General features: G+C 55.0%; 1 protein-coding gene across 3 annotated transcripts; it reads right to left on the minus strand.

Moving 5' to 3' along the window:
- Window positions 1-1232: 1232 nt before the first annotated feature.
- Tsku (tsukushi, small leucine rich proteoglycan) lies at window positions 1233-12666 on the minus strand. 3 transcript variants are annotated; one of them, XM_021204141.2, is made up of 2 exons: window positions 12586-12666; window positions 1233-3683 (listed from the first exon to the last, which is right to left on the minus strand). In XM_021204141.2, the coding sequence occupies exon 2, from the start codon at window positions 3673-3675 to the stop codon at window positions 2611-2613; it is 1065 nt and encodes a 354-aa protein (XP_021059800.1). In that variant the 5' UTR covers window positions 3676-3683; window positions 12586-12666; the 3' UTR covers window positions 1233-2610. The 3 variants fall into 3 exon arrangements, with proteins under 3 accessions (XP_021059800.1, XP_029391163.1, XP_029391188.1); XM_029535303.1 differs by lacking the exon at window positions 12586-12666 and adding an exon at window positions 12503-12562 and having other exon boundaries at window positions 1249-3683; XM_029535328.1 differs by lacking the exon at window positions 12586-12666 and adding an exon at window positions 6678-6746 and having other exon boundaries at window positions 1249-3683.
- Between the last annotated feature and the right edge of the window lie 395 nt (window positions 12667-13061).

The raw sequence follows: 13061 nt of genomic DNA on the forward strand, positions 1-13061 counted from the left end.
GTTTGGACAGCTCATGTCACAGGATGAGGCTGCAGTCTGATGTCTGTGCCCTGGCCTTCACTCCAGGAGCTCAAGCCTTGCCTCCCCTTTTGTTTTTACCTTTGCTTTGTTACTGTTTCTGAGATAGGGCCTAACATAGCAGCACAAGCTCACCTCCAACCTTGCAGTCCCTGAATGTAAATCATCGGCCTCCTGGCTCTGCCTAAATGCTGAGATCTCTCTCTCTCTCTCTCTCTCTCTCTCTCTCTCTCNTCTCTCTCTCTCTCTCTCTCTCTCTCTCTCTCTCTCTCTCTCTCTCTCTCTCTCACAGAATTCCTTCCACCAGCAGGGCTTTGGGAGGGCCCAGGCCTATTGTGTAACAGTACAATATTTCCCCAGCTCCTCCATTTGAAGCCTCCCCTGCTATCCCCCCCAGAGTGACTGGGACCCTCCCACCTCAGCTCTTTCTGCGTTGATCAGGCACCCTGACTCAGTTTCTAGCTGATAAATCTCCCATGGTGACCTTACTGGCAAGGAAACACAGCTCCCTGGATGGATGCCCATTGTTGGAATGTTCTGGACTCTCTGCAATCCACCCTTCATCCATGACCTTTCCTGAGTGCCACCTCGTTGTTCTGGTCCGCCTGTCATGAGCGATGCAAGGCTCCCGCTAGGCTATCACAGGCTCCGAGCTTTTCCTTAGCTAGGGATCCTGTTGCGTCCCCCACGGCAGTTCAGCACAGAGCCTGGCGAGAGGACAGCAGCGGATTGTTGTTGGTGTTGATGACGATGTTGGACACCTCCTTAGACTGGTCAGTCAGAACCAACCTGTTGACAAGCCAACTTGGTCCCTAAAAAGCTGGAAGTGAGCGGTCAAAGTGTTCAAACAGAATTGACCATTAGAGCAAGATTCTGGGAAAACTCCTAAGGAACACTAGGAACTGATTGTCCTAGGTGAGAAAGAGCTAAGGGGCTCAAGTAGAGCAAGGGCAGAGCCCCACAGCTACAGCCTGGGTTGAGGCAGGGGCATGCAAGGCCCAAGCAAGCTCACTGCTAAAGCTGGACAGATGCGATAGAGGTGGGGTGGTGAGGATGTGGGTGAGGGAATTGGATGGGGTATAGGAAGAGGGCTGGTCCACCCAAGTGGCTGCCTCTCATATGTTGTCATGCACCCCCAATAAGCTGCCCAAGGTGGGGTCTAAGGTATCTTTGTGTCCCCAATCCCAGTCCAGTGATTTGTCAGCCAATGCTAGTTCAGTGATGGAAAGAACTCTTACATGTGTTTATTAAACCAAGGACCAGTCGCAGGGTGGACTGGGCTGGGCTAGCATGAGAAGGCATGGCGCTCACTGACTTTCGAGCATCTCTGGGACCAGCCCCAATGCCCACATGGTCACTGACACCAGCTTCTTCCTAAGACCACCCTGCCCACGCCCGGCCCACGCCCAGAACAGAGTCTTACGAAAGTGAACGAATACATTTATCTTCCTTTCCATCCCCCGGCCAGCAGAGGTGGGGGTTAAAAGTGATAGTTCATTTTTAAAAAGGCAACAACTCATAAAATGAAGACAGTAAAGAATCCAGGGCTGGCGAGCTGAGATGTGGCCCTGGGGGTGAGCACAACGTTCCTGGGAGACCCTTCCTGCCCCACTCCTTGGAGGGGGAAACAGGTCTCTGGGCTCTGGCCCATGGACATCAAGTCCACAAGTCCCTTGGAGCTCGTGGCCAGGTGGCCACAACTGCATTGACTTAGAAAAGCCTCTTAAGACAGGGTCCCTGTACGTTCCCAGCCTTGATGCTGCGGGACTCCCATCCCAGAGTAAGAAACTGACAGGCTTGAGACAGAGGTGTTCCAAGCTTCCTGAGGCTCTGAAAGGGGTACTGACTTTGCTCATACTATAAGCTGGCCACCAGACCTAGGGTCCCCACCTCTGTGACCTTGTTGTTGCTACTGCTCGGCACAATGGGAAACAGCACAGACAATGAATGGTAAGAGGGTACCCTGCAGGGGAGGGATGACAGAGCCTCCAACCTCAGCAGGAGGCTGGGCTCCCCTCCAAGACAGCGGGTGAGCATGTTTGCTGCTCTTGGTCCCATATTACCATCTTCCCCACAAGGAGGGTGGCTTTGATTTTCTCTCTAGGTTCCTCTATCATTAAGATTCTACCCAGGATTCCATGAGAATTGGAAGAAGTAGGCCTCATGGGCCCAGAGCAAAAAGGTGTGACTAGACACTGGGCTCAAAGGAACCTCAGCCCAGTGGACCTGAGTCAGCTTTGCAGTGGTGGTGCTCAACTATAGTCCAAACATCATGGGTCAGGTCAGTTCAGACAAAAGGGAAGGCACTTAGGGACAACTGGGGCAGGGCTCGGGAAGGGACCAAAGTCTGGTTTGGCATCACAGTCCCTTTGCTCAGAGTTCTGGGAGGTGAGCCGCCGTGACAAACGGGCAGATTTTGTTATTGGGTATAGGCCCCAGGTACAAAAACTACCCTTGGCCCGTATCATTACTGAGATGGCCGCCACTTAGGCCTGTAGACTCTCCACAGGCATTGGCACATTAAAATATCAGTGGGGACCTGAGCAAGCCCAGGACAGCAGACTGTCAAGTGGCCTCAGGCCACACCGTTCGTCACAAGATGTCTGGGCCCCTGGCAGCAGATTCCTGGGTGTCTCCACAGTGTAGGACTACCTTAGGGCTGGAGCCAGGCTGCCGGTGGTAGGCGCCCTCCCGCACCAGGCGCCGGCACTGCACATCCTGGCCCACGCTGACACTTTGTAAAGCAGGGAGGTGATGTAGCAGCATCTCAGGCAGGGGCACCAAGCTAGAGCCCGACAGGTCTAGTTCCTGCAGCAAACCCAGGCCTGAAAACACCTCGGCTCCTGACCACTTGAGTTTGGGGTTGCCTGACAAGTCCAGGACCTGAAGGCCTGGGAGCTCCCGGAAGCCGTGGGGTGGTAGATGGAGGATGCCCTGCAGGCTGGCCAGTGACAGGTGGGTGAGGCCTGCCAGCCCCATGAAGGCATCTGGGTTGATGGTAGCCAGAGGGTTCCCATCCAGGCTCAGGTAACGCAGGGGTAGGTCTCGGAGATCGGGCACAGCTCGGAGCCGGTTCCAGGACAGGTTCAGACTCTGAATGGTAGGTGCGGGCAGGCTGGCCCGGGCTGGATGGGGAAGCAGGCGGTGGATAAGATTGTGAGATAGGTCCACGTGCAGTGCCCGGCCCTGGCTGTGGGTGCTGAAGGCAGATATGGAGACCTCTCGGAGTCGGTTATGGCTCAGATTGATGTCACTCAAGGGGGAGCTGGTGAAAATCTCTGCCGGCAGGGATGCCAGGCCATTGTGGCTGAGGTCGAGTGACTCCAGGTAGCGCAGGCGGGAGAAGGCAGAGGGCACGATGCTGGTGAGTAGATTGTAACTGAGATCCAGGCCAGCCAGCGTGGTATAGCCTGGCCCTGCCAGGACTGACTCATTCACGGTTTCTAGCCGGTTGGAGGACAGGTCCAGGTGGGCTGTATCCAGAGGGATGGGCACGGGCACAATGTGGGGGCCCAGGCTGCTGCAGTCCACTCGGATCAGGCTGAAACTGTCAAAGAGGCCGAATGTCTCTTCTTCACACTGGCAGCCAGGGAAACACGGCCGAGTCGTCTGCACTCTGCCCACGGCCAGCAGCAACAGGAACAGGAAGCACAACATGGTGACACCTGGAAAGAGAGCTGCAGGTTAGGGGTGGATGTACCAGACACTCGCATCCCGGCCTATAAGAGACAGCCCATGCGTAGGGACACAGCTGGACTTGTCACAGCTCCTAACCTCCTGGAATACTCTTAACCCCTAGTCCCTATTTTTCTTTGCCCTCAGTCCCCACATCTGTTTGGTTAAGGCTTGGACCAGGTGGGTGGACCTCCAACCAGGAGCATCAGATCCAAGTGGCCTGCCCTGACCAAAGTAAGGATACCCGGACATCTTACGTGAAATCTGTTAGACCGGACGGTCTCTTGGCTGCTTTTACTGTAACTGCTGATCTGAAGCTCAGAGGCTGCTGGAGACCCAGGTAGGCCAGAGAGGACTTCACAGTGCAAGTGTGTAGTCCACTCAGAACAGAGCCTGGGCTTCATCCACCTTTGCTGAAATGAAACCACAGGTCGGCTGCCAAGCGGGCTGCCTCGGAACACTGTCTCCTCTAACCCTCACCACCAGCTACAAGACAGAGTCCTGTCTCCATCCCACTAAGGGAGAACTGAGCGCTGAAGGGTTGAAGACAGGCATGAATACAGCTAAGCATGGTGGTACTACATGGAGTAGATACCAGGGCCAGGATCCTTGGTGGACTACCCTTACCCCCTCTACCGTAGCTGCTTCTCTTGCAGTAACATCTTCCTTTCTATTTGAGATCCAGTGTGCAGACTCCCAAAGATGCTTGTGAGACATCCACCATCCTAACTAAGCCCCTGTTTCCCATGCCTTACTTCCAGCTAACATAGCCAGATTTACCTCTCTGCTCTCCCTCCTTTAACTGTGAACGGTGGCGGACTTGTTACCCCACTGTACAGGAAAAGAAACGGAGGCCCAGAGAGGACAAGTGCCTCACCACCAAACTAGCACAAGACAGGGCCGAATCAGACCCAGGCCTGCTCAGTCCTCCTATCTCTGTCTCCTGCCTCCAGCAGGCCTGCTGGGAAGTAGGCGGAATCCAGGAGGGGCTTTGCTGCAGCCACTCCAAGCCACTCACCCCCTGACCTCAGTTCCTTCTGTGAAATTACAACAGAAGCCACTACTGATGTCTGACGCGATGCGTGCTGTGATATCTAAGAGTCACATGGGTCCGCACAAGCACACTCAAGATCTGCATTCACGTGCTGGGTGGTATTAGCATGAAAACCAGAGGGCTATAAACTGAGAACCTCTACTCGGGCCCCCTCCCCTGCTAGGTGGCCACTCAGGAGACAGAAGGCTCTTCATCTGGGTGGCCTGTCCTCCTGGCTGTCTCCCTTCCACGGGCCTCCAGAGAAAGAAATAGGGGTGAAGTGGGAGGGGTGAGGAGCTGCCCACCTTCTAGGCTGGGGGTGGGGTGGGGTTGGGGAGCAGCTGGGTAGCATTACCGGCCCTGCATGAAACTTTAAAGGGGCAGCCACTTGATCTGCACTCTGGCTCCATCCTGGGCCAGGGAGAAATGGGGCTGGGCTCGCCTCCCCTACCCAACCCTAGGGCCCTTCTTGCCCACCCCTTTCTTTTGTAGAGACCAATTGGAGGATTAAACCCGGCCCAGGTGCATCCTGGGCTTGGTCCCCGCCAAGGCAGCACAGAGTGCTCCAATGTTTGCACCAAGAGGAAAATATTAAGTTGCTCCAGGCCCCTTTGTTCCCCAGGGAACTCTCCCGGAGTTCATTACCCTCATTACCCCCACCCCTACCCCACCCTCTAGCTAGGCTGATCTGCTCCAACCCACCCTGCCTGGGGTTTAAATAAACACAAGGGGCCCCCAAATCACCCTTTGGCTCTCAGAGGTGATTATACAATGCGCTCACAAAATGCCAACTGGCTTCTCCTGAGCTCTAGCTTATGTAACCAGCGGGGCAAATACAGCCCAGATGTTGCTCTCCTCTGGGCCCTGGACCTGGACTCTGCACAGGGTGGCAAAGTCTATCCTGCCATCCTCACACAAGCCAACAAACCCCTGCACCCTCATCATCTGTGAAGAGCTGCGCACAGCCTTCCCTGGAGAATCTGGAACCCAGCAGCGGTCCCCACGACGAGATAAAGGAGACAGGACTGCAGGTGGAGGCCCACCTCAGCAACCTGGGTGACACAGGCTCTAGGCCAGAACCTTGCTCTGCTGTGCCATGAACATCTCCCAGGGCCCTTGCTGTCATACTTAGGCCCTGGGGAACTCTAGTGGGAAACGGGAAGAGACAAGCCCCTCTCCTATAGACCTCAAGTTTGCCCAATGAGACCAACCCTCCCATCTCCCATTAAAGGATCGGAAGAGCCACTTGCTAATATTTTGGAAATACTAGAGAGGAAACGAAAAGGGGAAGACAGTCCTTCAAAGAGCTGCTGTAAGGACTAGACACGTCCCCCTATGCACAGTGTAGCCAGGACACTGACAGATATATAGCATGGGCTGCTCTGTCTCTCTAGGGTAGATGACAGACAGAAGGACTCCATCATGCTTCTCTACACTCCGGGACGCTGACAAGAGAGCAACAGGGCAACTCTGTGTCGGGACAGGTCCCAGGGGAGAGTCAGAAGCCATAGGTCTCTGTCTCTGTTCTGTCCTGGACCGTTGTGACCACCAGTCAAGTCCCGCCCTTCTGTAAGTCTCTGCTTCCTGTCTTCACAAATATAGGGTTCAGTGCCAACCCCAGAGTTACAGAGTTTTAAAGCTGAACAAAACGCTAAGCACAGAGCACGTGGCTAAGCCTCGCTGGGTGTGAGTGGGTGAGATTGTTAGGGCCCCCCCTCTCACCCATAGCAACAACACTAACAGCTTGGACGCAGGAGTTCTTGTGACTCTTCACAGTTTTATGTCCAGGAGTTTGAGTTCCTCATCTGTGCAGCAGTATTAATGTTGCTCAGCCTCCATTCAGGGACCCCGCCCCCCACCCTGGGAGAAAGGACAGAGACCGGTAAGCATCGTCGAGGACGTGTGGGGAGATGGATCTCTAGGTCAAGAGATCTTTCCTACAAAGCCTGACCTGCAGATGAAAGACATCCGGAGGATCCACAAAACACAAGGCAAGATACTTCACACAGATCTGGGCTGGTAGACGGCAGGTCCTGGGAGGCCAGCCGTGAACTATTTAGGGCCCACGATGTCAAGTTCACAGTGACTCTAAAGACAGTAGGCTGCTGTCCCGTGAGGTCATGCACGAACGGTGTAAATGCTGTGAGCCTGGCAGCTCCAAGGGGCTCTCTCGACATATCCCAAACCTACCAGGAGACAGATTGGCCATATCAGATTGGCCATATCACTGCCCTAGGGGATTGTTTGTAAAGCCTCAGAGATCAACTGCTCCCACACAAGAGGCCTCTGGAAGCTGGGGATGCCCTTCTCCCTTCCTTCTCTGAATCCCCTTAGGGACTGGACCCTCTTTGTCTTCTGGGTAGCAGCTTTCCTACACAGTCAGCTGTTGTTCACACAGTTCACAGACACAGAGAATTCCAGGCTCGTGAGCTGCAGAGCCCTTGGAGATGACAGTTGACTGAGGCCCAGAGGGGCATTAAGGGAACCGCAGACAGCAGAGCAAGGCCCAGTAGCTGGGGCCCACCACCTCACAGGGTCCTAGCGTCACACACGTCTACTGGCTTGCCCCTGCCTGGTGGCACAAATCGCTCTCTGTCTTCACGGGCTCCCACCACCCCTCCCTCCTGGCCTCTCGCACCTCAGGCTACCAATAGGCCTCCTTCAGAGAGTACTGAGAAAATTCAAATTTCAAACATAAGGTGCCAGCAGCTTGGAACAGAGCGCCTCCTTTCTTAACCTAGGTATCTTTCCCTAACTGAAGTCACAGTCAGACTTGGTGGCAGGATGGCAGCAACAGAGACCCAGCAAGAAAGGTGGATCTGGACCTGGGACTGGCTGGGAATCCAGCTCTACCACTAGAATCCCAGCATTCTCTGCTGGGACAAGAAGTGAAGGCTGTGGACCCTGTAGTGATGGAGCAGTCTGCTCACTAAGTGCTTAGTCCCTGGTGGCTGTTCTAGATCTCCTGGAGGTGGTGACTTAGCCTGCCTGCCCGTTCCCAGCAGGGTTCCTATTTGCAGAGTCAGACACCCTGTTGGTATCTGCTGGGGAGGCTCCAACCACCCTCCTCTTCTGTGGACACCTCTCTGGGGTTGGGTTCCAGGCTCCTCCTGGGCCTGGTTGCCAAGGCCTGATACAGCACCACAGCATTTCTGACCCACAGAACAACTTCAACAGGATACCCCAGGGACAGGAGCTAAGTGGGTAAGGGGCTAGCTGCAGGCTGGTTCAGTGCCCAGCCCCTACCTAGGACAGGCCTTCCAATCAGGCTGTGCCTCCCCCAGGTGGCCTTGCTCGTCACTCCCCTCAGCCAAGAGAGATAATAAAATCCCCAAGAAGAGATTTCCTAAGTGTCAGGAACTAGAATTTGGGGGACATCCTGGGAGCCTCCCGGCTTGGCTTTCTCTACAGAATCGAGATTGCAAGTATATTGGTTCCCCACATGTGTGACTCCAGCTCCACTGTAGTCCTTCATGGTGCTTAGTATCCCTGTCGCACAGGCAAACATTGGCATGCTATTCAGCCAGGTAACAAGGAACCAGGAACCAGACCCAGACGTGAGAGCCTCAAACCCACACTTGGCCTCAACTTGCAAACAGGCAGTGTGGACAGCTTCTCAGAGCTGGTGATGCTGGGCTGTAATGGCTTGCTTACCTAGCCGTCCTCCGTGGGCACAGAAGGGGAGTTAGGGCTTTTTTTATTTTTTACCCCTGGATCAGATAATATATTACTATATACCAGGTATTATTGGCTGGGGGTTGATGGTCCAAGCCTTTAATCCCAGCACTTGAGAGTAGCGGGAGGGTCTTGGTGAGTTCGAGGCCAGCCTGGTTCACATAGTGAGTTCCAGGGCAGCTGGGGCTATAGAGTAAGATCCTGTTTCAAAACAAAGAAGCAAGCAAACAAACAAAAATGCCTAAAAGATGCATCAGGCACATAGAAGGTGACAGTGTCACCAAAGCCTGTCACAGGCATCCTCAGCAATTGTGTCTGACCACCCTGCAAAACCAGGAAGGTCCAAAGCATTGCGCTTGCCTTAAGACTGTCTAGGGAGTCTAGAGAGGTTCCTCGACTTGCCCAGAGTCACATGGCCACTGACAAGACAAAGGTTGGATCCAGGTATTCTGAATCTAGCACCTGGCCTCCTTCATGGTGTGAGTAGGGCCTAGAACTTCAGTGCCCTCCCACCCAAAGAATGTCACCCACAGGGTGATAGACAGGCTCCAAATGCTATTTTCTCCTTCCAGCTGATCTTTGGGGAAATTGTCAAGTTCCCACTGATCCGAAGCAGCGCATGAGAGCGCAGGGAGAGGCTGCATGGGGCAGAAGAAAGGGGACCTGAAGACTGGGTCCTAACATGAAGAACTTCATGTGACAGTGAGGCCCCAGTCTTGAAACATGGAGAGCAATGGGTGCTGCTCCCAGCAGGGCCCTGGACGGACTACTTAGAGAAAGCCAGGACTTAGCCTAAGCTGGCCCCAGAGGGTCTCAGTGAGTGTTGTCTTGCCTCTGTGAGTGACTGCAGGGCCAAATCCGAGATGTTAAGACACACCGGATGGAGGAGGACCCAGAAGTTATCCCTAGAAGTCTTGGATTCTCTCAGTGTCCCATCCAGGGCCCTGATCAAGTTCCCCTGGGGCCTGGGAAGGTGACAGAAGCCAGAAAAAGCTGAAGTAGGGGGTGTCACCTACGGTCAAATGAGAAGCTGGCATCAAATCAGCAGTCACTCCTGGGCAGGTAGGTCACTGTCTGTCCTCTTCCTCAAACTGGGCAGCCACCTCACCCTGCGAAGGTCATACTCCGCAAAAAACTCTGTTGCCCTCTGGCCTCTGGCCTCCACTTCTTAACACTGCCAAAGCTCTAAACAAGTGCCCCGCTGGACACCAGAGTACAGCCTCCAACTAAAGACCAAGCCCCCACCACAGTGCCTCATCTAAAAACAATTCCACAAAGACTGCCCCTCAGGCTGGATACCTGTCCCTCCCCAGGGACTTCTTTCTTTGCACAGACTATTTCTTTTGACAAAGATGGCAAAGCCCCCACCCCTTTGTCTTCCACAAATTCCCACTTGTTTGATTCAAAAGCTACCTGTTCCATGAGGCCTTCCCAGCCTAACCTGGCTTTCATCCCCCGAAGGGTCACTGGGCTATGGCTGTCTAAGAATGTGCGGAGCTCCTCTCTAGCGTGGATACTAGCATGGTGGGGGGGGGGGCAGAAACCAGAGGAGGAAAATGACAGGGACAGAGAGGCCTCCTGCTTGGGTGCTTCCTGGAACTCAGGGTTTGGCTAAGTGGTAAAACCAGGTTTAAAGTTGGGGTTCATGCTATTTCTGCCTCCGCTTGTATTCACACAATGTATGTAACCAGACACCCGGAAACCACATCTCAGTTTATTAGCACATGTAGTAATTTGTTATGTTATTTACCAGTCACAACACATCAGTGAAACAGGGATCAAAATTTCCCTTCAAAGGAGCCTGAGAATCAGACAGGTGACAGGACACATGCCAGGTGATAAAGGCAGGAGGCTATGGAAGGAGGGCACAACTCCCAGACTTCATGACTGGAAGACATGCAGCACCCTGCCTTCAGACAGGCCTCCCAGACTCCAGCACCGTCCAAAGGCCAGAGGAAAGAATGATCAAACACCCCCCAACCCCTCCCCCTCCCCATAGTTCTGTTTTCTCCAGCAGCTCTCTGCACTCAGGCTCAAACATGAGATCAGACTGATGCTCAGTGACTAGCCTCTGCCTTCCCTCCCAGTCTTTGGGTAACTCCTATTCCCCAACACCCTGCACCCCACAGGAAGACAAGTGCCTGTGAGCTGTTTCCAGAACACACAGAGCCCTGCATGTACTGTGGGAGGCCTTTCCAGCCTCTGCCACCTCTCGGAAAACTTTAAACCCCTGAGTGGAAAGAGTCCCCTGCTCAGCCAGGTCTGCTGCTCCTATGGGACCTGTCTGTCTTAGCACTTGCTTTGACACCGGACTTCCTTAGTGGGGCCAGCCGTCTTCAGGAAGCATCCATCTCCAATTCCCAGGCTCAGAGCCCTGAGAAAGGATGGGGAACCCAATCAAGTACACTGTCTCTGCGGCGAGCCACAAGTTACAATTTAAAAGAAAATTGGTCAGGATTCGATCTCTTGCCCAGTCTGTCATGTAAAAGATAAGCGGCACCAGCTTTTGCCTTCGGTCAGTGGAGCATGGTAGGTGGAAGCCCTGTGAACTCAAGAACTCCAGGCTGGTGCATTCCAGCCTCCCTAGGAACAAACTGATGCCTGGGAACACAATTGTTTCCAGGCTCTGCGATCTCGGTAATCAGGAGAATCCGGAGAGTACAGAGACCGGTTCACACCCCTTCTTTCATGAGGAAGGACTAGAAACAAAAAGTTAAAGTGACCATCGTTGCCTTTCCCAAGTTTGTCCCCCACCCCCACTCCCGACGGGGTAGTACTGACCAAAGTTCTTAGTGAAAAACTGGGGTGGAGGGTTAGGGGAAAAAAGTGTTTTATCTTTGCCACCCAGGATCAAAAGCTCGGACAGGATGGAGCCCCTCCCACTCCGGGGGCTTTGCAAGTCTAGACTTATCCGAAAGGCTAGCATGGAGCAAGAAAGGATCAAAGTTTGAGTCACTTCTGAGCCCGGCCAAGTGTGGGCGGGAGCCGCTTTCAGCTAAGCTCGCCACGCTGGTTACCACCACGGTGCGCTCCGCTCCCGCGGCATAGAGTTCTTCTCACTTCATCCACAATCAGTGACCGAATCTCAACGGGCTCAGCAAAACGCCCGTGCCCTACGTGAGCCATTGGCCATCCCTTGGGAAACTAGTGTGTGGAACCCTTCTCATCACAGCCCAATCAGGGCTAGGGGCCGCGAGCAGGCCGGATGCAGGCAAACCGTGGCTTTTCTCACCTACTGAATCGGAAGGTTCGTCCCTTCACTCTGGGGTCGGGTTAATGCAGAGCCGGAACTCAAAGCCAAGCAACTCTCTCCACCAAACAGACTGATCTCAGTCCGCACTCACTCTTTCCCCGGGGCGCTGAGCAGACTACTGCCAGCAGTAAGTTACTCCCGGGTCTCCAGCCTCAGGCCAGAGCCCAGACCAGTGGTGTCCCCTCCCTCCTCCCACCGGGGTCCTGTGAGGGTGTCCGGCGCGCTCCGCCCAGTCCTGGCCCGGGCCAGTCGCCAGGCACTGCCGATCACCCCCAACCCACCCAATCCATCTCATCCCCTCGCCGCTCAAAGGACCTCCGGAGGTGAGAGAGAGAAGGGCTGCCAACAGGCGTTGCCGGAGGAACCCTAGAGAAAAGTTTGAAGCCAAGTAGGAGGAAAACGATGGACAGAAAGGGAGCAGAGAGTCTGGGCAGCTTCGGGCTCTCAGTGCGCACATACCCCACGGATACTCAACCCAGACACGTCGACAAGCATAGACCACGTATGCGGACACTAGGAGCGCCCACCGGTCCCCACAACCAAACGCAAGGCTGCAAAACGGGGACACCGGAGCGTGATAGCCATGCAAAGCCACGCACACACAAAGGCACAGGCAGATGCTGGCTTCCGAACCCAAATCCACAAAAGACCCACTACCGTGAGATGCACGTGTTCTTACAAAGACCCCGGAGGCGCCGGCCCACGCCCACGGCCCCCAGGCAGAGCCTTTGTCTCCCGAAAGCCCTCACCCCTGCTCTCCCGACTCTGAGCTGCTACGGCTAGGTGTCCCGGAAAAGTTGAGGGGCCTCGGCAGGACCCGGACCCGCCCCTCGCGCCGGCCTGCTCACAGGATGGGGCGGTGAGGTTGGAATCCCGGGCTCCAAACCTCCAAATGCGCGCCGATCTCGCTGAGCCTCCCGACAGCACCCACCTGGCAGGTCCGCAGTTGTCGCCTCGGCACGCTCACCTAGGCGACCCGGCGTTGGCCCGTGGGCCGGCGCTTTTCTCCGCGCTACTCGTCCCGCCCCACGTCCCCGCCCGCCGCCGGGCTCCCCTTGCTCGGCACCCAGTGGCTGCACCGGCTCCAGGCCAGGAAGCTCAGGGAGCGTCGTTAAAGTGCAAGTCTAGGGGGGCGTTTTAGCAGCCCTGCCCCCGCCCGCCGGCCGAGCACGGGTTCCACCCTAGGGAGCGTCTAAAAAGTGCGCGGTTCCCTCCCACTCCACAAGGCTTCTCTCCCAGCTTCCTGCATCCCGGATCCCTGCCTCCTCTGCTTTCCTTCAGTTGCGCGTCCCAGTAATCTCAGCAGATGGCCGCTGGGTCGGGAACATCTGGAGGTCGTGTGTGTGTGTGTGTGTGTGTGTGTGTGTGTGTGTGTGTGTGTGTGTGTGTAGGAAAGCAGAATTAGTT

Source organism: Mus pahari, chromosome 1 (assembly GCF_900095145.1).
Source record: "Mus pahari chromosome 1, PAHARI_EIJ_v1.1, whole genome shotgun sequence".
Taxonomy (NCBI): Eukaryota; Metazoa; Chordata; class Mammalia; order Rodentia; family Muridae; genus Mus; species Mus pahari.

Bases quoted from the DNA above. Each gene is read 5' to 3' on its own strand.
- Tsku (XM_021204141.2), bottom strand. From the start codon at position 3,675: ATGTTGTGCTTCCTGTTCCTGTTGCTGCTGGCCGTGGGCAGAGTGCAG.